The sequence below is a fragment of the Symphalangus syndactylus genome, chromosome 1, assembly GCF_028878055.3.
Source record: "Symphalangus syndactylus isolate Jambi chromosome 1, NHGRI_mSymSyn1-v2.1_pri, whole genome shotgun sequence".
Classification (NCBI taxonomy): Eukaryota; Metazoa; Chordata; class Mammalia; order Primates; family Hylobatidae; genus Symphalangus; species Symphalangus syndactylus.
In genome coordinates, this window is record NC_072423.2 from 105964360 (window position 1) to 105990031 (window position 25672).

The window sequence follows — 25672 nt, forward strand, 5'->3', positions numbered from 1 at the left end:
TTTTACTTATTTTGTTTTACTGTTTTGGAATACGTTGCTATTGTACTCTTTGTGTAGAAAGGCTGGACAAGCTTACTAAATGTTTTCTTAAACTGAGCACTTTTTAATCTTCTAGATTTTAATCTTCTAGATATCATCCTTTGTCAGAACTCGGAGTTATGAACGGCCCTTGCCATACCAATGCTTTCTGACTGAGCTCCTCTCTACTCTGAATGCAAGAGACCCAATAGTTAGGCAGGAATGGCATTGCCCCTATCAGCATGAAGAAGTTACAGAAGATGCATCTTTATCCCTCTGCAACCCTTAGGATTAGGGGTTTTCTTATAAAAGGGAGGGCGGAAGTGTTAGAGGTGTTTGAACCAGAGCAACTGCATCTTGAATAGGGGCTGGGTAAAATGAGGCTGAGACCTATTGGGCTGCATTCCCAGACGGTTAAGGCATTCTGTGTCACAGGATGAGTTAGGAGGTCAGCACAAGATACAGGTCATAAAGATCTTGCTGATAAACAGGATGCAGTAAAGAAGCTGGCTAAAACCACCAAAACCAAGATGGTGATGAGAGTAACCTCTGATCATCCTCACTGCTACATTCCAACCAGTGCCATGACAGTTTACAAATGCCATGGCAATGTCAGGAAGATACCCTATATGGTCTAAAAAGGAGAGGCATGAATAATCCACCCATTGTTGAGCATATCATCAAGAAATAACGATAAAAATGGGCAACCAGCAGCCCTCGAGGCTGCTCTACCTATGAAATAGCCATTCTTTTATTCCTTTACATTCTTAATAAACTTGTTTTCAGTTTACTCTGTGGACTTTCCCTGAATTCTTTCTTGTGTGAGGTCCAAGAACCTTCTCTTGGGGTCTGGATTGGGATCCCTTTCCGGTAACATCATGATGCTCATTCTGCAGATACAGACACTGAAGCAAGGGGAGGCTAACCTCTGTTGAGTCAGTAAATACATGTTGAGTACAGAAGTGGCCTCCATATTCAGATATTGTCAATATTCAAATCCCCACAGTTGCATATAATGCCACAAATCATCATAACCTCTACTCCTAATTAAAACTTAGTCCCTATTCCAACATCTCTAACTAATTAGTACTCTTGCTATTAGACCTATATCTTTGGTCAATATCTTTCTGTTTGCCTAATACTGTAAATACTGAGCAATGCAATACAGGTGCAAGGCAAATAGATTATAAAATCAGTTGAAAATCTTGACAAAGAGGCAAGATTTCATGAAGTCCATGAAAGTAATGTTAAACAGCTCCAATCACACAGGAAGCCGTTGGCACATTAGAATCTGTCAGAGGCAGAAAGATGAAAAAATAAATACTTGCTACAAATAAAACATGAGCCGTACTTCCAAAGAGAATAATTTCAACAGCAAAGGACTAAGAAAAGTACCTAGGAAAACTGATCAAATTCTTTACTATATTTTACCCTTTTTGTGGTCATTCTGAGAAAAATCAAATGTAAAGTGAAAGATTTCATATTGTGCTATTTTATCATCTTATCAGAAACACTAAACTCCTGGCCCTAAACCCCATTTGTTTCTTTGGAAAATTAGAGTACAATTGCAAATATAACCTAAATTTATTTAAAAAATAAACAGTTTCATACTTTCCACTTTATTTAGAGAAAAATATTCAAAATAACTTTTTATTATTTGCTGTAAACATTTGGTTCTTTTTCTGACCTTTCTTCTTAGAATGAGGCCCTCCTTATAATGCTCCTTATAACAGCCAGCACCAGTAGAAGGGAGATCAGAAGACTCACTTCTCAGGCATCTGCCCTGCTCCCTGCTACTCCCACTTCTGGTGTGGAAGGAACAGAGCTGAGAGCTCTGGAGCAGGGGCAAACACTGTTTTAACTCAGAACTTGGAAAACCAAGCTGCAAAAATAGGGGAGTGGCCTCCTTGGGAGAATACCAGATGAAAACTATCACACAAAGAGGTTTTTCATAAAACATGACTGTCACTAATAATAGTAACAATAAGAATGTAAGAAGAAGAATAAGGAGGATGGCGGCTACAGGAGGACATCGACTCATGCAAACCTCACTTTTCACAGCATCAAGCAGGGAATTTTTCTCTTGGAAAGAAGAGAAAACCGAGCCCCAGAGATGTTGTCTTCTCCAAGGTCACACACACACACACACAAGTGAAACTTGAGTCCACTGCTATGGGACTCCAAAGCCCACACTCCTTCTACTGGCTGACCCCCACCCTTACTTTCTAAAAGACAGCAGGACACAGTTAGGGTCTAGGGATTTTGACTGCTCATGGAAGGCTTTCCTTGTTTGAAAAAAGCAATCCCTTTATATAGTGTGTGTGTGTGTATGTGTGTGTGTGGTGTATCTATATCTGTATCTATATCTTTACCTATATTTATATCTAATCTCTATGGATATCTAAGACAGATCTTGTCTGATACCTGCTACCAAAGGAAACCAGAACAAATGGCAGAAAAATCAATGTACCAAGTGTCTGGGATGTTATTACTGTGGCTGAAAGCAAGTAAAAACAATAAAAGTGACTGACGTCTGGGTCAGTGTGGTCAAGTGGTATCAACCCCAATTATAGGTTCCTAGACTCCCTGGGCATAGCAATTCTTAAGCTAATATCTGAACCAAGGCATAGTTTAGGGGGATTTTTCTATCCATCTCCGCAACTTGCTATGGAATAATCTATGGAAGAAAAAAATAATTCCATTATGGGCTAGAGTCTAAAAATACACTTAATGAACCACTCATTTTGGTAAGATTGCTCTACATCCTAGTAAACAATGATGGGAAGAGGAACAATGATGGCGGAGAACTGGCCAGGGCTCCTGAAGGACAACATGCCTAAGCTTCCATTTCCACCAAAGGGGGCCACTTTTTTTTTTTTTTTTTTTTTTTTTTGGAGACCAAGTCTCACTCTGTTGCCCAGGCTGGAGTGCAGTGGCATGATCTTAGCTCACTGCAACCTCTGCCTCCCAGGTTCAAGTGATTCTCCTGCCTCAGCCTCCTGAGTAGCTGGGATCACAGGCATATGCTACTACACCCAGCTAATTTTTGTGTATTTTTAAAATAGAGACAGGGTTTCACGATGTTGCCCAGGCTGGTTTTGAACTCCTGGCCTCAAGTGATCCTTCTGCCTTGGCCTCCCAAAGTGCTAGGATTACAGGCGTGAGCCACTGTGCCTGGCCTAGGCCTCACATCTTCCCCAGCAAAGTAGGCACGTTTCCCGTGCATGGGCTGGGGAACAGCATTTATTTCTTCTATACTGAGTACCAGTTGGTATTTATTTCTTATACCATGCTTCTATTTAACACTATTTAAATCAACTTTTCCCTCTTATATTAAGATTCCAGGACAGAAATTTGGCAGCAGAGAAGATGCCTTACCATACTTGTTTATGGCTAACTTTGAATTTCAAGGTCACACTGAGTATAAAAAGACTTGTGCACCATATTAAGCAAGAAACAGGTACTGTCAACATTGGGATTTACACATCACTGAGGAAAATTACAAGTCCAAGGCAGGGTGCTGTGTGACTGATGTAGACGTTGGTCACTGAATCTGAAAGGTGCTACTGCATTTTTTTTTTTTTTAGATGGAGTCTCACTCTGTTGCCCAGGCTGGAGTGCAGTGGCACGTGATGTCAGCTCACTGCAACCTCTGCCTCCCAGGTTCAGGTGATTCTCCTGCTTCAGCCTCCTGAGTAGCTGAGACTACAGGTGCACACTCCAATGCCCGGCTAATTTTTGAATTTTTAGTAAAGATGGGATTTCACCATGTTGGCCAGGCTGCTGTCAAACTCCTGACCTCAAGTGATCTGCCTGCCTTGGCCTCCCAAAGTGTTGGGATTACAGTTGTGAGCCATTGTGCCCAGCCACATTTTCTTTATAGACACTGGTGCTACTTTGTCTAACTGTAAACATTAAAAGGCAAATTGAGTGACAAGATGACTTTCTAAACAGACCTCCCTGTCAATGACCACTTTGATTAAATTATTATTGAGAAGTAGAGTGCAGTGGAGTAAGCCCACTGGAGTTAGGGGGTCAGAGTGCTGGGTTTATGGATAAATCAGGACAGAATTAGCTAGAATCCAGTCTGATCAACAGTTTTTCCCATATCACTTTACAATAAATAATATTCAATTCCCTTCTCCATATGGCCTGTCCAATAAAAGGAAATGGGAACTATTTTCTCAGCTTTCCCTCATTGTGCTACCCTTTCCTCCCAAACTAAGCCCAACATCTTAGAAGATGTCTGTCACCCTGCCCCAAGGGTACACTAACAAGTTGAAGAGCTTGAAGAAATTAGGAGCTCAGACAGACACTTGTAAGCACCTACTCCATAACTACCTTTGGCAAAACATCTGGGGATGAGGTTGTTTTAAAAATGCAGCAATAAAGGGCAGGGTGGAGAGCACAGAGCGAAGTTGATGTTTTAAAAAAGGCATCTTCCTGCGACTATTCAGATGGCTCCGTATTACTCAGAGAAGTCTGATTCTTAGTCACAGAGGTGGATCAGGTAGATACCTGAAGTTAAAGCCCAAACCCAGGCCATGGGAATTGGGCAGTCACAGATTGGAAGGGCACAGTGCCTGGGAGTGACAAATGGCAGTACTAACCTTGTGTACACTGGAAGGGGTACTAGCCCAAAGGCTAAGACACCAGTTTGAGAAACAGAGACTACGACATTTGCTATCGGTGTGACCTCAAACAAAGTCTTTCTAACACTCCGAGTCTATTTTCTGATCTGAAAGATGGAGATAGCACCAAGTATTTCATAATGTTGCTGAGAAGATTAAATGGGAGGGTGCATGTAAAGTACTGAGCATAGTACCCAATGCATAGTAAGTCCTCCAAGAACACAGGCTTCCATCTGCTCAGCAAATGTTTATTGGTCACCTATGATGTGTCATTTTTACAAGTATCCTAATGCTACAATTGTACAGTTTTTCAGAAAGGGAAGTTGTTACATAGTTCATAGCAGGAGGTCCTGACCGACTGGCTGAGCTTTGTTGCTTTTTGCCTTTTGTTTGGAAGGATGCCTTTTGTTCGTTTTGATTGGAGAAACAATTCACTTAGAAATCCGGTATTGTACTGTCTGTTGTCTTTATTTGTGGCGAGAGAGGCAGAGAGAAACACACACACGCACTAGGTTCTTGCATCTGAGGGTGGGGCCTGAATCTCTCTACATCAGGCACAGGAAGACTCCTTGCTACTCTTCTCCAGGTCTCATCATCCAATCCCTAATATTTCCACTGTGGAATATGCTTGACACTTATTTCATATCATTTGCTCTATCTTTTCATTAACTAACGATCCTATCAAAACACCGTCTTTTGAAAAAATTTATTGCAGAGGGGTCACCTAGGAATGATGCGCTTGGTAGGGGTCACCTGTGCCCCCCTGTCCTCTTTCGCTATTCAAATTATCCTCAAACCCACCCTCTGGCTGAGCTGGGCGGTCCAACATGCAGGCAGGCACCTGGCTGCCTGGAGGTAGCCCTTCTCGTTGCCCTGTCATAATTCAAGCAGGTCTTTCTGATGCCAGAGGAAATGCCTATAAGGCCTTAAAAGTCTTAGAGATTTTTAATAAGGGTTATTAGCCTCTATTCCTTTGGAACAAGAAAGGGTAGAGCTGACTTTGATCATGAAGTTTTCAATCCTCTCACTGCCTTCGCACCTCTTCCAATGCCTCAGTAGGAGACACCTTCTCACCTTCCACCATGTTTGCTAACTCCTGGTACTCTCATCAGGAGATGAGACGTGTTGCACAGGTGAGTGGGAGAAGAGACTGAACGCAGTGAGGAAACACTAGTACCTACAGGTCAGACTGAGATCAGAGGTGAACATGGCCCTCTTTCCTCCCTTCTGTTCTGAATGCTGTGTTTTCCTTGACCACAATGACCCTTTGCCACTTTGGTGCCTCTACAGTGGTGTTCTCTGCTTGCAAAGCTCTTCTCAGGCTTCAGGAATTGTCTTCAATGTCATCTCCTTCTTCGGTTGACTTAAATGTTACCCCCCCAGAGAAGCCTTCCCTGACTACTGCATGTCAGTTTACTCTGCAGGACTTATCACAATTGATGATCATGAAAGTTTATCTTTCCTGCTAACCGGTAAGCTCCAGGAGAGCAGGGCCTTTTCTGACTTTGCTTCTCATTGGCTGCCCAGTGCTCAGCCAGGCACCAGGTACCTAAGAAGGGCTCAGTAAAGATGTCTTGAAGGAAGGAGTGAGTGTGTGAACTGTTGCCTCAATGGCTCAGAAGTTAACATTCATCCTGGGTGAAATGGAGCTCCTTAAAAGTCAGCCCCACGGCCAGGCCCTCAAGTCACATGGCTCAGGTTCTGACTGGACCAACCAAAGATGCACCTCTACAAGATGGCAGAGCATCTGGCACACTGGCTCCACCTACCAGCCAGGGCACTCCTGCCAAGGCCCAGAGAGTGCATTGATGGGGGAGACAAAGGGGCTGGAGTGGAACTAAGGCTGTGTGTCTGATAAGCCTGAGGGAGTTGGGCCAGGTCATAAGTGCAATGGAGAAGCCAGAAGCACTGAACTTAATGAGCCCCCACAGCTGTTTTTAATGGGGACCTGATCATTCGAGGGCAGTTGGGGGAGAGGAGGAACATGGTCTCATATGCCTAATTAAAAGTTACAAAAAAGAGAATGACACATGGCAAGAGTCTGCTGAAACAGTGGAAGGGGGCCTTGGTGAGAAGGCAGGGCTGACTTTTCTATTTAAAACAGTGTCAATTGGTTGCCTGGAGCCAAAATTTAAGAGTCAAAGAGGACAATGGATGACAGCTTCAAAGTACAAACCTGGGACATTTGAGCCTCAGATCAAGTTCAGAAATCAGGGCAACTTCGAGGCTTAATTTTCAAAGCATGTGGACCTTTAAATGACATTTGAATAGGGGTTTATCCCAACGGTTGCTAAAAGAATATTGTTAGTAGGGAGCAAGAGGTCATAGCCTGTGCTAACTATGCCCAGGGGAAATTGTCACTTGCCCAAAGTGTATATACCATTGCTGTCTGAGGTTTCAAATCCAGCAACCTGAAACCACAACATGGAAGAAAACATCTTCAGAGTTTCTTTTTTTAATTTATAACGAACATTTATTGAATGCTTATCATTTCCAGGAGCCATACCATGCATTGTTCATATCTTATCTATTCATTCTTCACCATTACTCTGTGAGGTGGATATTTCTATCCCCATTGTATAGTTGAGAAAACTGAGGCATGGAAAGATTTGGAAACTTGCCCAAGGTCACACATTTTATTACTGTCAGAGTCACAACTTGAAGCAAGTCAGTGTAAATAGTTTTGCCTTTAACCACCATGTTAGACCACCTGTGAAAGCAGTCATTGAAGAATGAACATATATTGGATGTTTCCAATTCTAAGTGGAAATCCATTTCCACTTGTTTTTATATGAGGATGCACTGAGGCAGTGTGGGTTCTGGGAAGATTACTGTCTCTGGCTTTAGTTATAAAATTGTTTAACCAACTATCCAACTATCTATCCAGTCAATCAACCAACTACCTAACCAACCAACCAATGAGCCAACCAACTATCCAAGCTACTGCCCTAGCTGTCAGCCACCCGTCCAACCATCTGTACAATCAGCCAACTAACCAACTAACCATCCTCACTCCTCTTACTGTAAAATTGGGATTCGTAATTATACCCACTGTGCAAGTGAAGAGCTTAATACAGGGCCTCAAGACGCTGATTAATCGCTATTACTATTGAGTTGTGTTGTTCTTGAGCTGAGCACTCCAATAAGACAATAAATGTCTCAAAGACATGGGAGAAGCTTGAGGCCCACTTCACTATCCCTGAACTTGCTGAAAAGGGTGTGGACCATACAACTTCACAGGGTGTTCTTTCCTAAGGGGAAATTAGTTTTGATCTGATGATCACAGAAACTTGGGCTTCTGGAGAAAACTTTGCTGACTGGCTTTTTTTTTGATACTGTGACTCATACAATGATTATGATTTTCTAACCAGCAGCCAGATCTTCCGAGCATTTTGTTTTAACTTCATCCTGGACTTCCTTTTACATTTCCTTACTTGTTTTTCCTTTGCCCACCTTTTTGAAATCTACTTCCTAATCTATGTTTTCCGGGTTGAAATTGTTTGGTTAGGATTTCTTAAGTCCTCATGATAACCAGAAGGAATATAAATATGTGACTATAAGGTCTAGTTTACATATTGACTGCTGTTTCGCTGATGCAGAGAGAGAAAGGCTACCTCAGGAGAAGTGAAAAGGCCACCATGCTTCTGCCTGCTCCAAAACATGGGGCAGAGGATATTGGATGGCACGGTATAAAAACATAAGGCGGATGGAAACACTCGGGGTAGTGGCATAGTTTCTTCTTCCATTGCGCATGTGTAGGATTAAAATCCCTCCTCCCAAAAGACAGAGAGAAAAAGAGGAGAGGAGAGGAGAGGGAAGGGGAGAGGAGAGGAGGGGAGGGGAGGGGAGGGGAGGGGAGGGGAAGGGAGGAGAGGGGTGAGGAAGGGAGGGGAGGAGAGGAGAAGAAAGGAGAGGAGAGGAGAGGGCAGGAGGGGAGGGGAGGGGAAAGGAGGAGAGGAGAGGAGGGGAGGGGAGGGGAAGGGAGGAGAGGAGAGGAGGGGAGGGGAAGGGAGGAGAGGGGTGAGGAAGGGAGGGGAGGAGAGGAGAAGAAAGGAGAGGAGAGGAGAGGGCAGGAGGGGAGGGGAGGGGAAGGGAGGAGAGGAGAGGAGGGGAGGGGAAGGGAGGAGAGGGGTGAGGAAGGGAGGGGAGGAGAGGAGAAGAAAGGAGAGGAGAGGAGAGGGCAGGAGGGGAGGGGAGGGGAAGGGAGGAGAGGAGAGGAGGGGAGGGGAAGGGAGGAGAGGGGTGAGGAAGGGAGGGGAGGAGAGGGCAGGAGGGGAGGGGAGGGGAAAGGAGGAGAGGAGAGGAGGGGAGGGGAGGGGAAGGGAGGAAAGGGGTGAGGAAGGGAGGGGAGGGGAGGAGAGGAGAGAGACAGAGAGAGAGGACAGAAGAGAAAGAAAGAAAAGAAAAAAGGAGAAAAGATTTGTAGGAGAGAAGCAGTACGCTACAAAGAAAAATTCTGAGTTTCAAGGTTTTTAACTCCTAGATTTTTTGTTTGCTTATTACATGAAATTAGCTGAGTCACTTAATTTCTCTGATCCTCAGTTTTTCTCATCTGCAAGATGGGTCAACAAGTCCTACCTATTTCACGGGTTGTTACAAGGATGGAAAGAGATTAAGGCATGTAGAAAAAGGTTTGAGAATTGTAATGTGAGCTGCAAACAGTAGGAGTTAGGAGTTTGTATTATTGCCTACAAAATGTCAACATTCCAATAGTGCCACCCATTAGACATTTAAAGCACATTTCCAGCTGTCATAAACTGATGGGAGGTGGGGAACAACAACAAAAAAGAAACAAAGCAAATAAAGCAAATGATTTTTTTTTTTAGATTGGCCCAGTGCAATGCGTCAACCTGGCCTTGTTTATAAGGGCATTCCCTCGGTCATAAAGCACCATCTGTCACCTTCTCTCCACAGGGGTAGAAACAGGACCAGGAGGCCGTCTTACCTCATCGTCGCAGCTGATGGAGCATTTGCCATCCAGGGAGGCACACTGTGAAGGCAAAAAGCGGAGGGAAATGTGTTACTATGTTACTTGGGCATCCCAGTGCCTGCTGTGGCTGCCACTGAGCTACTTAAGGACAAGCTATCCAAGTCATGGGCTAGAATTCAAATACCCAGTTTCATTGAAAAGGAATGCTCCACGATGTGTCTTGTCTACCATCTCTGGAATCAGTATCAATTCCAAGTAGTAATGTAAAATAAAAGATCTATGAAACAACTAGGGGGGTGGGGGCAGGCATGGTGGCTCACACCTGTAATCCCTGCACTTTGGGAGGCCAAGGAGGGCAGATCACTTGAGGTCAGGAGTTGGAGACCAGCCTGGCCACATGGTGAAATCCCGTCTCTACTAAAACATACAAAAATTACCCTAGTGTGGTGGCGGGTGCCTGTAATCCCAGCTACTCAGGAGGCTGAGGCAGGAGAATCACTTGAACCAGGGAGGTGGAGGGTGCAGTGAGCCGAGATCGCACCACTGCACTCCAGCCGGAGCGACAGAGCAAGACTGTCTCAAAAAAAAAAAAAAAACAAAATTGAGGGGGGAGCTGGCTCTTTTTCATCTACTTTATGTTGTCATTAAATAGTAATGATATCTTTTTAAGATCTCAAATCTTTTGGTAACTAAAAATACAATTATGTAATTATTTAATTTAAAATTCTTTAATTCTCAATGACTTTAAAAAAACCCCTGTCCATCTCCTTAGTTTATAGTTTCCTAAAGTATCTTAATTTAGGGGATGATAAACCATTCTAACATTTATTCTTGGGCAGATGGAAGCAACTTATCAGTGGCCCTTTCTACCAAATTACTCAACAAATACCACTGAGATTACTTAGTACAGGGAGCACAGCAAAAAGAAAAAAATGTTCCCAGATTCTCCAAGGTAGACCCTGTGAACAAAGAAGTCAGATAAATGTTTTGGAGAAACTAGTTATGTAAAGGGTTTCAAGATTTTGATAATGAGATTCACGAGTAAGTAACCAGGCATGACCACAGGATTAGGAGAAAGTCAGTATGAAAATCACACAAAAGACCCCAAAACTTAAAAGAAAAACTCCTTTGGAAGGTCACTATCTTGATCCCACAATTAAAACTGTTCCTAGGAGCAAATTCCCTGCTTTGCTCAGCATGTGGTGTCTAACATGCTGACAGCCCTTTATTTTGCAGTGAAATGAAAGGTAATCTGAGCAGCCGGCAGTTGATTTTACAAACATTCATCGGAAATCTGGCACTTTTAGGCTCCAGGTACCCAAATGTGAACACCTGTATAATAACAGTGTCGCTAATGCTTCAAGATGCTGATTATAACTTACCTGTCTGCTGGCAGTCCAGAACTTCCTTTGGAAAAATTCAAGTTTCATCTGAATGCCTACAGCTGGGACAAATTATAAACAAAACAAGGCATTAGTGATCCCTTTATTCAATTATTTAAGATTATCGTTGAAAATTATCCATCATGGCAAGAAGCTGATATAAGCATATAAAATAAAATGTACAGTGAAGCATACAACTAAAATATTTTATCTTTCAGGTAAAGAATTCTCAAGTTTACCTGCACCCACAGAACTCTCGATACAAAACAAACAGCACAGTGCAGATGGTTCTTTGGAGACAAGTTACTTCGGCATTTCTAAAATTCATATACTCCCACCACTTCCCCTACCCCCATCCCAACACAAGCTGAGAAGAGGAAAGAAAAAAAAATTCAAAAGATCACTATTGCGTCAGTTCCTGTATCAGCTATTACTGTTTGAACTTGCATGTCTAAAATGTGTACTCTGCATGTGTTTTTGAGACGTAACATTTGAAAAGCACTTGTCATGAGGCTGGTATTCAGAAGTAAGTCACTTTACTATAATGTGTCTCAGTTTAACTGGCCTCCTAGAGTCCACATCTCAAGGTTCTTCTCTCCCACGGAACTCTAGTAAAACTATGTAATTTTTTCTTTGTCTGTGAAAAGCTTCCTAAAGCAACCGTGAATGCTAGTTCTAGTGACAGAAACAGCCAAAAAGGGAAGAGGTTAAGAATGTGACTTGAAACTTTGGGAAGTGAAATTTAGTGGAACCTCAAAACTATAACATAAGGAAGTTCACCTTATTTTTCTCCATGAAGCCCAAACCACTTGAAAGACTTGAAACCATCTCAGGAAGTAAAATGGTAAGGGCAAAATGCTCCTCAGATGGTGGGAAAACTTGAGAGGCGTTCGGAAGAATGACACTACAGGGAATACTGAATTCCCTGGAGCACGTCATTTACCCCAGTGCAGTTTTGCAAACTGTAGTCTGTTGTACACAACCTCCCAATTTTTACCATATTTGCATAGCACCTAATACTCTTTTCTTCCTTCCACATTTCTTTCTTTTGCTTAAAGACCTACAGTAATTCAACCTACATAATACTGGAACACCCATCAAAAGAGATACACAATTGTAAGAAAAAAATCACTTAAATACTCTAAAAATTTTGCGTGCCACTATATTGGACCTCCCATTTGGGTAATCATAGTTGTGCTGGCTTCAGGAAGTTGGAGATTCATAAAGGTCTTGGGCTGTTGTTTCCCTGATAACTATCAAGGGCATTTCTACTTCCTAAACAAATTGTTGAAGCAAGCCCTGAGAGTAAAGGTTAACTGGGTGTGTACATTGGGAGAGATTTGCCATCTGTGTTTGCACTTAGAATTTCAGACTGTAGGATAAAGACTAGAGCAGTGCATGGCTGCAACATGCAGAATGTGAAAAGCCTCTGAAACACACCATGTCGGTGCCCCAGGCTCATTCTGCTCTGCCCTAAGCGTCCTTTTTTCTCTGGACCACAACCTTCCCAAGAACGAGGACCTGTTCTTGCTCCCTGCTGGACCCCTGCCTCCAGCAAGATGCTGAGTACACAGACGACCCATAGGTAAATGCTCGCTTTTTAAAAAAAAATTTCAAGTGATATTATAGTCATCAGTTAGAGAGAAATATAGAAGAGTAACACCTATGTGAATTGTTTGTTCATTTGTTTGAGACAGAATCTCACTCTGTTGTCCAGGCTGGAGTGCAGTGGTGTGATCTCAGCTCACTGCAACCTCTGCTTCCCGGATTCAAGTGATTCTCATGCCTCAGCCTCCCGAGTAGCTGGGATTACAGGTGTGCACTACCACACCTGGCTAATTTTTGTATTTTTTGTAGAGATGAAGTTTCACCATGTTGGCCAGGCTGATCTCTATCTCCTGGGCTCAAGTGACCTGCCCGCCTCAAACTCCCAAAGTGCTGCGATTACAGGTGTGAGCCATGTGGCTGGCTTGGGTATGTTTTAAAAGTATCCCAGATGATTCTCACGCACAGCCAAGGTGGGGGATGGCTTTAGTAAATCAGCTGTTGGGGACCTACTGTGATGTGGGCCATGTGGCCAGACTACACAACACAAGCTGTTCTTCCCGGCATTGGAGAACATTTCAGAGAATGCCTGAAGGAAGCTGATTTTGAGTCTGATGGTGGTTGACTGCATTTCAAATAAATCTCATCTTCCAAATGCCTGACAGGCCAGGGTGCAGGGTGCGAAACAGGGTCCAGGCTGAATTCTGATCAGATGCACTGGCAGGCGGGGGTGAGTGCTGGGTTTGGAACAAGTATCTCCGGTTTCACCAAAGATAGGCAGGGGCTGGCTGAAAACTGACTTCAGAGGAGAGGCCTCAAAATTGTTGTGACAACCAATAACTGGTATCTAAGAGGAGGGTGGGAAATGAGTTCATGTGTCCTCCTCTGTGTGCCTGTTTACAGCTCCCCTCCCGCAGTACTCCCCAGCCAGCCCCCGCCAGGATGGCAGGCAGAGAGTAAGGCTAAGGCTACCCCTCAGAGCCAAAGGCAAGCTGCAAGGCCCTACAGGGTAGAGCATCAGGGCTCCCTGAAAGAGTCACTCCAGGGTAGCCTTTCCATGGTGCTTCTCCCTCCAACAGCCCAGAGCTGTCCTGGGCCCACCTGTCATGTCATCTCTTGAGCTTCCATGAGTCTCCTGATGCCCCTTCTGAGACCTCCACCCCCATTCTCTGATGAAGCCCTCATCTTCACCTCCCTGATGAAGCCAGCTGCTCCCCCTTGGGTGTTTATCCATCTCACATACTTGCAGCCTGTTCTCATCTGCCCCTGTCGGTCCTCTACCCCAGCTCCTTGGGGCGCTTTCATCTTTCCTCATGAGTCAGTCCCTCCATCCCATTAATCATGCAGGCTGCTTCTCTCTGATCTCCCTCCAGCAGGCTGCATCCTCGTCCTGGTCCTGATACCCTGAACTAAACACTGCTTCCCTCTCTCCTCACTCACACCCCTGCCTGCACCATGAGGTTGTTGCCCAAAGGCTCCTGGATAGTCCTGGCTGCAATTGTTCTGCTAGTTTTGACCTAGCTGTGTTCCTGCTGGCTGACCTCATCCCCTTTCCAGTAACACTGGCCCCTGGCTTCCTGTGGCATATCTGGAGTTTGCAGTGTTTTCTTTTACCCATAAGTTAATATACTCTCCTACGATTAAGGGACTCACAATTTCATTGATGGATCAACTTCATGACCATTTGTTCAGCGGGTACTAAGCTCTACACTGCGTACTAAGCTCCCTCCACATCCAGTTGAGGGGTAAATCCATTGTAAAAGCTACGCTAGAGGCATAAGGAACAGGAGTGTGCAGAGAATGAGGCTGACTTGGCCTGGTGAGAGCTTTGCGTAAGGTGAGGCATGGAGAGCCCACTCACAGAACAGTAAGAAGCCAGGGAAGATGGCAACCCAAATGGAGGAAACAGGAAGGGAGGGAAAGGGAGAGAACCTTTTTAAAGACCATCATTTGTTCGGAGGCTTGAGAAGAATGGGAACAGGGACCCAGTTGTTCAGGCTGAGGTCAAATGGCAAAAGGTCCTGAATGTCAGGCCAAAGCTTCAAGAGTATCTTGTAGGCCAGAGATTGGTCCTATGGTCAAATCCAGCCTCTCTCTGTAAATAAAGTTTTCTTGCAGCACAGCCACACTAATTGGTTTGCACACTGTGTATGACTCTAATGGCAGAGCTGAGTAGTTTTCACTGAGACTGCGTGGCCCACAAAACCTCAGTTATTTACTATTGGTCCTTTACAGAAAAAGTATTCTGACATCTGCTGTTGGTGCCATTGAAGGTCTTTAGTATCGAAGTGGCAGGATCAGGTTTATATTTTTAGAAAGTCCACTCTGAAGGCTTGCAGAGGAAGCGCTAGGGAAACGGCCTGTAAAATGGGAAATGGGAGAATGAGAGTAAGGGATCGAGAGTAACGGGATTGAGCTAATTATTTCTTGAGTGTGAAAATGATTTAAAGTGCAAAAAACAAGGCAACAACAAAAAAATAAGAATACCCCTCTCCCCCAACAAACAAGCAAATAAACAAAAATGCTTAAGGGAATCCTGTGGAGCTATGAAGTGTAGCTTCCTTTCACTATTTTCCTTAGTTTTGGTCCACATTTTTCTTTTTTTGACCTTTATCAGAGAAAACACGACTACTTCAGTGAGTCCCACTCTCTCCTCTCAGCCCCCACATAACCTAAATGGAACCTGAGACATTTGTCAAGCCCATCTATTTTGTTCTTTCAGCAACATTTCAAGCCGTAACAGTATACTGATTTAAGTCAGTCTTGCTAATTTAATAAGGAAAACAAAGACAGCAAATACTTTTGTGAAACTCAAGTCCCAAGGAGAGTTACAGAAAATAAAATCACCATTCTTGGGGTTCGTAATGTTTTAGACAGTCCAGAAAATCATCAACATATTTCCCCGGAGGTCACAGTGCTCCTTACTTCAATTTGATTACAGATGTCCCCGGGCTCCCTCCCTGCTGGGAATCTTCATCACACGGATAGAGACAAAGTCTCTTTACACAACTGCATCTGGTGATATCTTCTTACTCACCACCCAGGAACACAACGGATCCAGAAAATATTATCCCATAGGATCCTTCCCCATGTGCCAATATGGGGTGAGCCTGCTAGGACAGTGACCCCAACATACTGGGATGGTCTTTGGAAATCAAAACAGCAAAATTATTGTTATAAGAATTGCCATCTCAAAGAGCCAGACTCCTTTCATGTGAAATATTCAGGCATCTGAAGCACTGACCTCTCTTTTGAACTATCCGTGTGACTGTTCTCACAACTCCTCTCAATACTCTAAGAGGGCTTGACTACAGATACTGAAACTTCAATAAAGTATCTTTCTTCCAGACTTCCTCTTTTCCCAACTGTCTAACTTCCTTCTTACCTACTTTTACCCTCCCTTCTTCCATTCCTTTCTCCCATGTTTATCAGAAATCCAGTATGTGCTGGGTGATAGGTGTACTGAGAAAAAGATGTGAGAGACACAGCCACCAGGGGTACAGGCCTGGGGAGGGCAGTCAAATCACCGAAGAGAGATTCACACTTCAGCATCCCCAGAGCTGACAGAAACGAATGCAGGGCATCATCCAAAACACATAGACCATTTGATTTGCAGAATGCCAATGATCAGCATACTTGAATCTAGGGACAGGCAGCTCACCTTGAACGCTCTGACCCTGTGCTGTCCAAATTAGTGCCCATTAGTTACATGTGGCTATTTAAATAAAAACTAACTAAAAGTAAATAATATTCATAATTTAGTTCCTTAGTTGCACTAGTTAGATGTCAAGTGCTCAATAGCCACAGGGTGCTAGAGGCTACGGTACTGGACTATGCAGATCTAGAATATTTCCATCGTTGCAGAGACTTCTACTGGACGATGACCAGTGATCCCAGAAGGAATCACAGAAAAGAAATGGACCCTAGTACTCCTTAAGGATGGAAGGTACAATTTTCCACAAACCTGTCCAGACTACCACTCCCCAGAAGTAGAAGAAATGAGATGAGTTAGGTATAGGGGGTTTAGATCAGACAGGACTGCCAGCGTGAGATAACCTGGACTTGCATGGGGAAGTTGGTAATAAGTTTGAATGAACCCTAAATAAATCAAGGCAACAACCACCCTCCAGATTTATTTATTTTGCTTTATAAAACTTGAGACTACAAATTACATTTGCAGTGCTATTATGTTTAAATGCATTCAAGATGAAATCATGCATGCATCTCATATCATGTTAATAGACATGCATTCAAGTGTAATCTGAAACTCACAAAATAACAATGTTACATATACAATTAGAAATAAAACAACTTTTTTCATATTGTATTCATTTAGAAATAATTTTCCGTGGGGTTGGCCTCAACTTGCAACATACTAGAGGGGCACAGATCTGGTTTGTAAAATAGTGCTCACTATGCCTGGCACACAAGCTCACCCAAACACCCCTACTTCCATTTGCCCAGCCCTCCAGTCATACAATATATTCACATACACACAGAGAGCTCATCCAAAAGGCAGAAAAACAATCCTGCCACCATCAGTGAATTCCAATCAGGAATTGTCTTGCTGTGAGAACTGATTGCAAACCCCAGTTTTAAGACCACTGCTGTGTACCCTTGGGTATGTCACTTTACCTCTCTGTCTCCACCAAGAGAGTTGCACCGGCTTTAGCTTCTGAACAGCATTTTTGTGGGACAAAAATCAGTGAGAGTAGATAAAATCACGGGTATTAAAACACTCTAACTAGTTGATAGTGTTGTTGTCATCATTCATGTTATGACTTGCTCCTAGAGCTTTTATTCTTTATTCTTGTGTTTCATGGCTAATATACCTTTCATGCCAATTATGTTGAGAGTGAGCAGAAAATTCATCTATGTCCAATGCAAATTGTCCACTGCTAGGAATGTTCCTTAGAGTGTTATATCAGTGAGTAAATGCATTACAAAATCATGCTATCAGCCAAGCAGGCTCTTAGAGAATGAATCTTTTTCCTTCAGGATTAAGGAAATGTGTGCTCCACCATTCAAAACCTGTGCTATGGTTTGAATGTTGGTCCTCTCTGAAACTCATGTTAAAAGGGAAGGGAAGGGAAGGGAAGGGGAGGGGAGGGGAGGGGAGGGATCTCTAATGCAGCAGTATTAAGAGGTGGCACCTTTAAGAGGTGATTGGGTCCTGAGGACTCTGCCCTCATGAATGGATTAATCTATTAATAGATTAATGGGTTAATGGATTAATGAGTTATCATGAAAGTGGGACTGGTGGATTTACAGGAAGAGGGAGAGAGACCTGAGTGAGCACACCCAGTCCCCTCACCATGCCATGCCCTGTGACTCCCTGGGACTCTGCAGAGCCCCCACCAGCAAGTCCCTCACCACATGGGGCCCCTTGAACTTGGACTTCTCAGCCTCTGAGAAGAGGCTTTAAGAAGTGAATTCCTTTTCTTTACAAATTACCCGGTTTCTACCACTTTGTTAAAAGCAAAAGAAAACAGAAGAAGATGTCCTGTCACTCACCCCTTCTGGAATTGTGATCATTCACGCATACTCAGGACAAGGTTAGACAGGTCAGGGTACAGAACCCAAGAAGACTGCTGTCCATGATACTGGTGCCATCAGCTTCCTGTGTACATCAGTCAGGCCACCTGCCCACAAAACATCTCAATGACCTGGCTACTGCTGGACAATTGCAAATGTGGACAATTACCATTTCATTGTGGTGTCCAGGCAGAGAAACAGATCCAAGAGCTGCCTTGCACTGGCTTGTTCTACAAACAGAAGATTTTCTCCTAATAGATTCCAATCCATAGGTAGGAATATAGTAGAAAATTGTAGCTTTATTAGAGGAAATACAAGTACAATAAGTTAATAATAAATAAATTACCTGCTAAGGATTTCTCATGTATTTCATCTCTTAGGAGTAGAGTGACTTTTCCCAAAACCCAAATTGTGCAGATAAATGCTCATCCAGATCATCAGCCTTCTTGCTGCTTATATTTCTTAATCAGCGCACTGGGTATTTTTACATGGCTTCGTTAATATCTCTTATCCAGTCTCAGCTCCACTTTGACAGTCTCTGAATTTTTATTTCTTTGTGCACCATGGCAAAGATTGCTAGCAGTGATAGTAACAAGGCCTGGCATGTTTGGATTCCAACTTGCCTTAATTAACGGTCAACTGTAATAGCCATTACACAAGTCACATTTGTTTAAATGTTTTCTTCTGTTTGTTTTCAAAACAGTTAATTGCAAGTAGAACTAACAACGAATCTGAATGTCATTTTTTGGGAATATTTCATGATTAACCCAGGGTTTGGAATAAGGCCACTGTTCTGGAGCATCAAGGAAAATAACTCCAACCTTCTTTACATCAAATGTGAGCCCATTCCAGAGGTCTGTTGATGTCCAAGATAAATGACTTACCACATGAATAACAATTTAAAACTGCAATGTGAATTAGGACATAACTCATCTGTTAAATATTTCATGTGAAGATGTCAATGAATTGCATGATGGAATGTTGGACAAAAAAGACAACTGAAATCCTGGGACTAATTTGGGCAAAACTGAGAACAGAGTATCCTCGGGAAGATGAGGGGGAAGGAAGAGAAGGCAGCTGCACTCTTGTCCCCCTGGGTATCAGGCTGGCAAATTCAAAAGCTTTCTTAGAAGATTATAGGCAAGGGAGAATGATCAGCAACAACCTTTGGAGAAATATTTAGATCAAAGCAATATGCATTTGTTATAATCTTGGTAAAGCCTGAACATTAATCTCCAAGCTATGGTATTATTTCAGAAATTAGAAAAAAAAATTCTCACAGCAGCAGAAACGCCTCATATTTTAGCCTAGTCCAAATGAAGAAATATAATGATAAAAGGGGAGGAGGTATTTTAAATGTAACCCCTAAATGACTGCATATTTCACTTCTGAAGTATTCCCTGTGTTATGGGGGGTTGGTAATCTTTCTTATACATGCTTTTAAATAACAAAGCGCTCCATGATATATGTCTGTGGTGAGAGAGAGGGAGGAGAAACAGCTCACATTATCACTCCGCTGACAAGGCCATAGCAGAAGATTTTCTTTGCTGAGGAGGCCTGTTTTAATCTGTAACCATCCCTACCTGCTGCCTGTGACTGGCTTCTGGGAACGAGTGTAGGAAGGCCTGATCCATTTGGCCACACATTTCTTTCATAATCACTTTGGTTTTTTTTGTCCTGTCAGAGCTTCTCGGAACAGTCACCTTTGGTAAAGTAGAGTAAATGACAATTATAAATGTTTCCTCCATTTGGGTTCTAATTACTTGACTGGATTGATGTTGAAAAGAATTAGCAGGGTTGTGGAATGGAATAATAATTTTCTTTTCACCCCTGAGGTAATCTGGAAGCATTTTTCCAGACTTCATCTGAAGAAACCTATATTCCCTCAGCTTTCCCAGGCTGCCGGAGCTAGCATCAAATAGTTTTTGTCAGATCATTTTATGCGCACAAAGCTCTTCAAATAATATTATTTCAATAAAGTTTTCAAGCCAATACATTTTTAGAGTCAATTCCCACCCTTTCAACCTTTCAGAAGAAAACATTTAAGCCTCGGGCTTCATTGTATTTTAATCAGGACTGCACAAATCAATGTCCTTTAAAAAATTATAAGCTTCCAAGTTATAGCTCCCTAGTTAATAATTTCTTATTAGGTCACCACCTAATAACAGTTACTAAAGAGACCATAACAAAATTGGGGGTCAAGTTTCTAAACATTTCTAAACCAATAATAGAACAGCCACATATAGTTGCCAAACATCTCTGAGTTGGATGTTTATGACTGTATTTAATATAAAATAGCGCTAAAATCTCCACGTGGGCAGTCCGCAGAGCTGGAGGGATGCCTGCAAACCCTCTGACTGTCAGGTTCATGTTACAGGGCACGGAGATGGAGAAGAACTTGCCCCAGCACACCCAGCTCCCTGGAGGGACCTGAGTCCCCTGTGGAGCTCCCAAACTCAAATTCCCTCCAGAGCTGACAGGGAACTGTGGTGAATTGAACACCACCCTGTGCCGCAGTCTCCGGGGAGCTGCAGAGCTCAGCTTGGCCCAACTGGTACCTTGTGGAACACGAGACTCAATATATAGACAGTTCATTTGAAAAACTGACAGCACTCTAATAGGATTGCCAGATAAAGGGGTTTTTTGCTGACACAAGATATTGCTCTGTTGCCCAGGCTGGAGTGCAGTGGCACGATCATGGCTCACTGCAGCCTCAACCTCCCAGGCTCAGGCAATTATCCCACAATAGTCTCCCGAGTAGCTAGGACTACAGGCATGTGCCACCATGCCTCGTTGATTTTTGTGTTTTTTGTAGAGACAGGGTTTTGCCATGTTGCCCAGGCTGGTCTCAAACTCCTGGGTTCAAGCAATCCTCCCACCTTGGCCTCCCAAAGTGCTGAGATTACAAATGTGAGCCACCATGCCAGGCAGATAAAATATTTTTGGTTTACTAATCTGGCAACTCTAGGCTGGGGGTCACAGGGAACATCCCCAGGCAACGACCTGGGGTGATCTCTGTTGCATAGTTAGCCCTGAGAGAATTGAGACAGTTTGCATCCTGCAGCTGAACTGTCAGGACTGGGGACCAAGGCCACCTCCATCAACATGACTTTCATGACTTTGCTATTAGTTCCAGAAAATTCTTGCCCAGAAAGATAATAACTATTGCTTTACTCAGGAGAGGTCCCACTCCCAACCAGATCCCCACATTGGAAGACCTGCCCAGACTCCAAAATGCTGTAAATATCCACCCTGGCTTCCTCTTTCTGAGACACTTCTAAGACTATCAAGGTTGTATTCTCCCTTACTGCTGTAGGGAATAAACTGACTTTGACCTAAAAATACTCTTTAAAAATATAGAGGTGGGGTCTTGCTCTGTCACCCAGGCTGGAGTGCAGTGGCACAATCATAACTCACTGTAGCCTCCAACTCCTGGGCTCAGGCAGTCCTCCTGCCTCAGCCTCCCGAGTAGCTGGGATTATAGGCTGGAGCCACCACACCCATCCGATACATGGAATATTCTTTTGGTTTTCTTGTCAGCAGTTAAACCTGCTTCTTCATAGCATTTATCAATATTTGACATTAAATGACATTTTATATTATTTATTTATTGTGTTTCAGACCCATCCAACTAGAGGTTGAGGCTCTTTGTTTACTGCTGTATTCCCTGTACCTAGAGAAGCTCCCAGCACAGGCAGGCACTTGTGAACACACACGGGGTGGCTGAATGCGATGTGGATGGAGATATCAATTATTCTCAGGGAGTTTGCTCTCTCCAGAGACCTACCTCTGCCATCCATGTGGTTTGGACTCTGTCCCAAGAGCAACAGAGAGCAATGAAAAGCTTCTCAGCAGCGGAGGGAAGGATGTGAGACACAAATGGATTTGTGCTTTGGAAAAATCTACAGGGGAAGTTGCTGGGATGCATGGTTTCTGTCTGGGGGACTGTGTAGGGGTCATGCGTGCTCATCCTACCAGGTGAGAGATGACAGATGGACTTGCATGGAGCAATGGGCACCGGGGATGAGGAAGTGTGATCTTGTTTCTAACCCCTCCTGACTGGGTGAAGCCTGGAACCCCTGAGTTTGCCAAAGACCCATCAGTCGCATCTGAATCTGGCCAGATACAGCACTTCCCCACTGGCCCTTCCTGACACACACACCAGACCTCAAGGCTCTGTCATTTTAGTTTGATAAATTTGAACATGCTTTTGCTTCCAAGTAAATTATTTAATGAAACAAAATTCTCTGCTTACCAGATATGTCTCTGAATTACCTAAGACTTATTCCACGATGAAAATTATTTTATGGTTGGGTGTGGTGGCTCACACCTGTAATCCCAGCACTTTAGGAGGCTGAGATGGGAGGATTGCTTGAAGCCAGGAGTGGAAGACCAGCCTGAGCAACAGAGTGAGACCCTGTCTCTACAAAAAATTTAAAAAAGTTAGCTGGGTGCAGCGGCGTACACCTAGAGTCTAAGTTCCGTAGGAAGATCACCTGAGCCCACGAGTTTGAGGCTGCACTGAGCTATGATTGTGCCACTGAACTCCAGCCTGGGGGACGGAAACCCTGTCTCTAAAAAAAAAAAAGAAAATTATTTTATAACTTGATTCATAGGAATTATATCACATAGTAATCACAGCAGTAGTAATAATCATAATTAATCCCATTTATGAAGCCCTCTAGTATGTGCCAGGTGTCTGCTAGAAGCTTAAAAAACTTTATTGCTAATCCTAGTAACACTCTGCAAACTTGATATTGGAGAAGAGCAAGGGTCATAGAAGAAAGTTATGGGCCTCAAGTCTCCTACTAAGAAGTTACCTTCACTCCTGTTTCCAACCTATACAGCAAAGGCAAAGAGGTTTCCATAACTATAAGATGTAGTGTACTCTCGGTGTTCTTTTCTGTCAGATAAAATGCAAACTGGAGGTGTCAGGGTAAGTCATTTGCTACCTAAACACTCTAGAATATTTGCACCAATTAATGCATCTAAATATTCAAATGGGTTCCGTCTTCCCCTAGGCAATGATGACTGATTTGCTTAGGTGATTAGGTCATTAGCTTAAGATTACTCTGAGAACGAATTACCTAATCCGGAGGTAGAGTTAAAGAACTCTCCACTAAAGAGGCAGGGTCTGCAGGATGAGCAGAAATTTATGACAGCCTAAGACCAGTTGAAGAGGGAGGAGGGGAGAAAGTATTTTTGGCTGTGCACAAAATCCTAGGTTGGTAATGAGTTTGAAAAGACTGAGAATGTTAAAACCATGTGGCCCATGCAAGTTAGGAAGCTGCATTTCCTGGCCTTTAAAAGACAAAGACAGGAAGGTTAAAACAAAAACTGGTGATTATTCTGGGGATAGCCTGACACAGCAAAATTGTCCCCTTGGTGGTGGGTCAACAAGACCATCACTTTCTTTTCCCGGAATCTCCAATTCATTGAACATGGAAAGGATGACTACACCAGGAACAGCCAAGGGAAGACCATGCACTTACAAGTCTGCTCATGCAGCAAGGCAGCCTGGCAAGGCAAGCAATTGGGCTTGGTTCCCTCTGGCCAGGGAGATACCCACTTCAAAGTGAAACACCTGGGTGGCAGATGTGATCAGCTGCAGCAGACCTGGCCCAAGGCAGATCCTCCCAGAAGAGCTGCACATGAGGTGATTATGAGTAGGGAGGGGAGGGAGAAGGAGACAGGGAAACATTAAGGAGGGGCGGACGGCACTCTGGAGAAAGGCACTTTTTTCCCTCTCATTTCCTGGAATCTCAGGACTTTAGAATATGTGGGAGTCAGCCCTGGAGTGGAGAACACCAATTTTTTCCCTTCATCAGGCAGATGGTGAGGCTGGAAAAGCCATCTTCTGTTGTTAAGCAACTGCTCCTTGACTCTCACTGGGTTTCGTGAGCAGGCTGAGCTGGTCAGGTCTCCTGAGGGTGGGCTGCGAGGTGGGGCTGGCACTTTCCCTTCTGATTTGGCAGGCCAAGTCCAACTCCTTCTCTGCAGGGCCAATACCCAAAAGAGCCCCCTCAGTAGACAGAGGCCTCAGGGGAGAGCCAGGCTGTCTGATCTCAGTGTTCCTCAATTGACACATTTCTCCATTCCACCAACGTTCTGTTGGGACTCAGAGAATGATATCCCAAAGACTGGAGCTTTGACATGCTGAAAGACCTTAGAAGCTGCCTCAGGATCAAGGTTCCTCTAGCTTAGTCTTGTTTCTCCTCTTATCCTAAATGCAGGGAGGGACTCTCTTTGGAATATCCTCATCTGACCAAGAGAGCTTTTTTTTTTTTTTTTTTTTTTTTTTTTTCCCCAAAAGAAATGCAATTGTCTTAAACCCCTGCCCTAGAAATCTCATCAAATAACCAGGAAAGATCAATGACCAGAGAAGACAGTGGGAGTCATCACTAGCCCAGGCGGACTTTTCATCTATTCTTCTGAGAACAGCTCCAAGAGATTAGATGGGGGACATTATCTGCATAATAAGACAACCTTTGTCCCTGTGCAGCTCTGCCCCTCACCTTCCCTAATGTCCGCCCCCTCCTCCGGGGTGGGTCACCATCTCCCCTGTCCCCTGTGAAAAATGTATATACAATATGTAAGCTTCTGTACCCCACTGGGTTATTGGGTAATCATTCTCCTGCCACTCCCCATGTTAGGTATGTTCGAATACATTTTGTATGTCTTTTCTCCTACTAATCTGTCTTTTGTCAGTTGATTTTCAGCAAACCTTCAGAGGGTGATGGGGAAGTTTTCTCTTCACCTCCCATATTCCCTAAGCATAGCTGGTGCCCAGTAAGCATTCAATACAAGCTAGATGAGTAAATAAATGAGCAAATGCACTGTGGTCCAGACACGAGGAGGTTAATCGGCGCCTCTCATGCTCTCTCTGAGGAATAAGTCTGAAACCCAGTTGTTCTTCTTTCCGGAGATTCCTGGCACCCCCTGGCTCTTCTCCATTCCCTCAGCTAAAGCATTCTTTAGGCCTCAGGGAAGGGAGGATGCACAGGAATCCAGAGAACAAAGAAGCAGATTCTCGATTTTTGACTCTCAAAAGCTGAGGCCTGGGGAATCTCAGGGCAGGAAGAAAAACAGGGGAACTGCCTGGGCCAGTTTGTCCTCTCTGTACCCTGTCTTCTCCACGCCCTACCTCCAGCCCTCTGAATGAGCTGCTCAGGAAAGATGATTTGGACTGGAAAGGGAAGAGAATCAAAGAGAATCCGAGGGGCTGGTAGACCCCGACAGAAAGATGTGCACCATGATGTCCGGGCAGGCATCTGCCTTCCTACCTTGGGTCTAACTCCGGCAACTCCCAGAGCAGTGAGGAGTATTCTGCACCACACAGTCCTTTTTCTCCTACTGCTGGGAAGAATCTGAGAGCATCCCTGCTCTACGTCCTGCTACTGCCAGAAAGGAGACAGTCTCCCAGAGGCCACAGACAACTCAGCGGGGAAGTGTTCCCTGCTCCCGCAGGCTCTTCAGAGTGAGGCCCAGGGAGCTGCCGACTGACTCGAAGGTGACCTTCCCTTGGAATGAGGAGGCCATAGCACTGACCTGTGCCTGGACTGATGACAGAAGACCAGATGCGACTGGGTGACTCAGGAAATGCCTGCATGATGACATGATTAAATAACCCC

The 25672-nt window shown here is 43.9% G+C and overlaps 1 protein-coding gene across 5 annotated transcripts in view; it reads right to left on the reverse strand.

The window, feature by feature from the left end:
• Positions 1–25672, reverse strand: part of CACNA2D3 (calcium voltage-gated channel auxiliary subunit alpha2delta 3) — a 959332-nt gene that overhangs the window by 96467 nt on the left and 837193 nt on the right. For all 5 annotated transcript variants that reach the window (XR_010122405.1, XR_010122406.1, XM_055273813.2 and 2 more), the window contains 2 exons: positions 10962–11023; positions 9595–9639 (listed from right to left, as the gene is read on the reverse strand). Coding sequence is in view for 3 of the 5 variants with exons in the window: in XM_055273813.2 (XP_055129788.1) it covers positions 9595–9639; positions 10962–11023 (107 nt within the window). In the remaining 2 variants the exon portion in view is untranslated. The remainder of the gene's footprint in view (positions 1–9594; positions 9640–10961; positions 11024–25672) is intronic.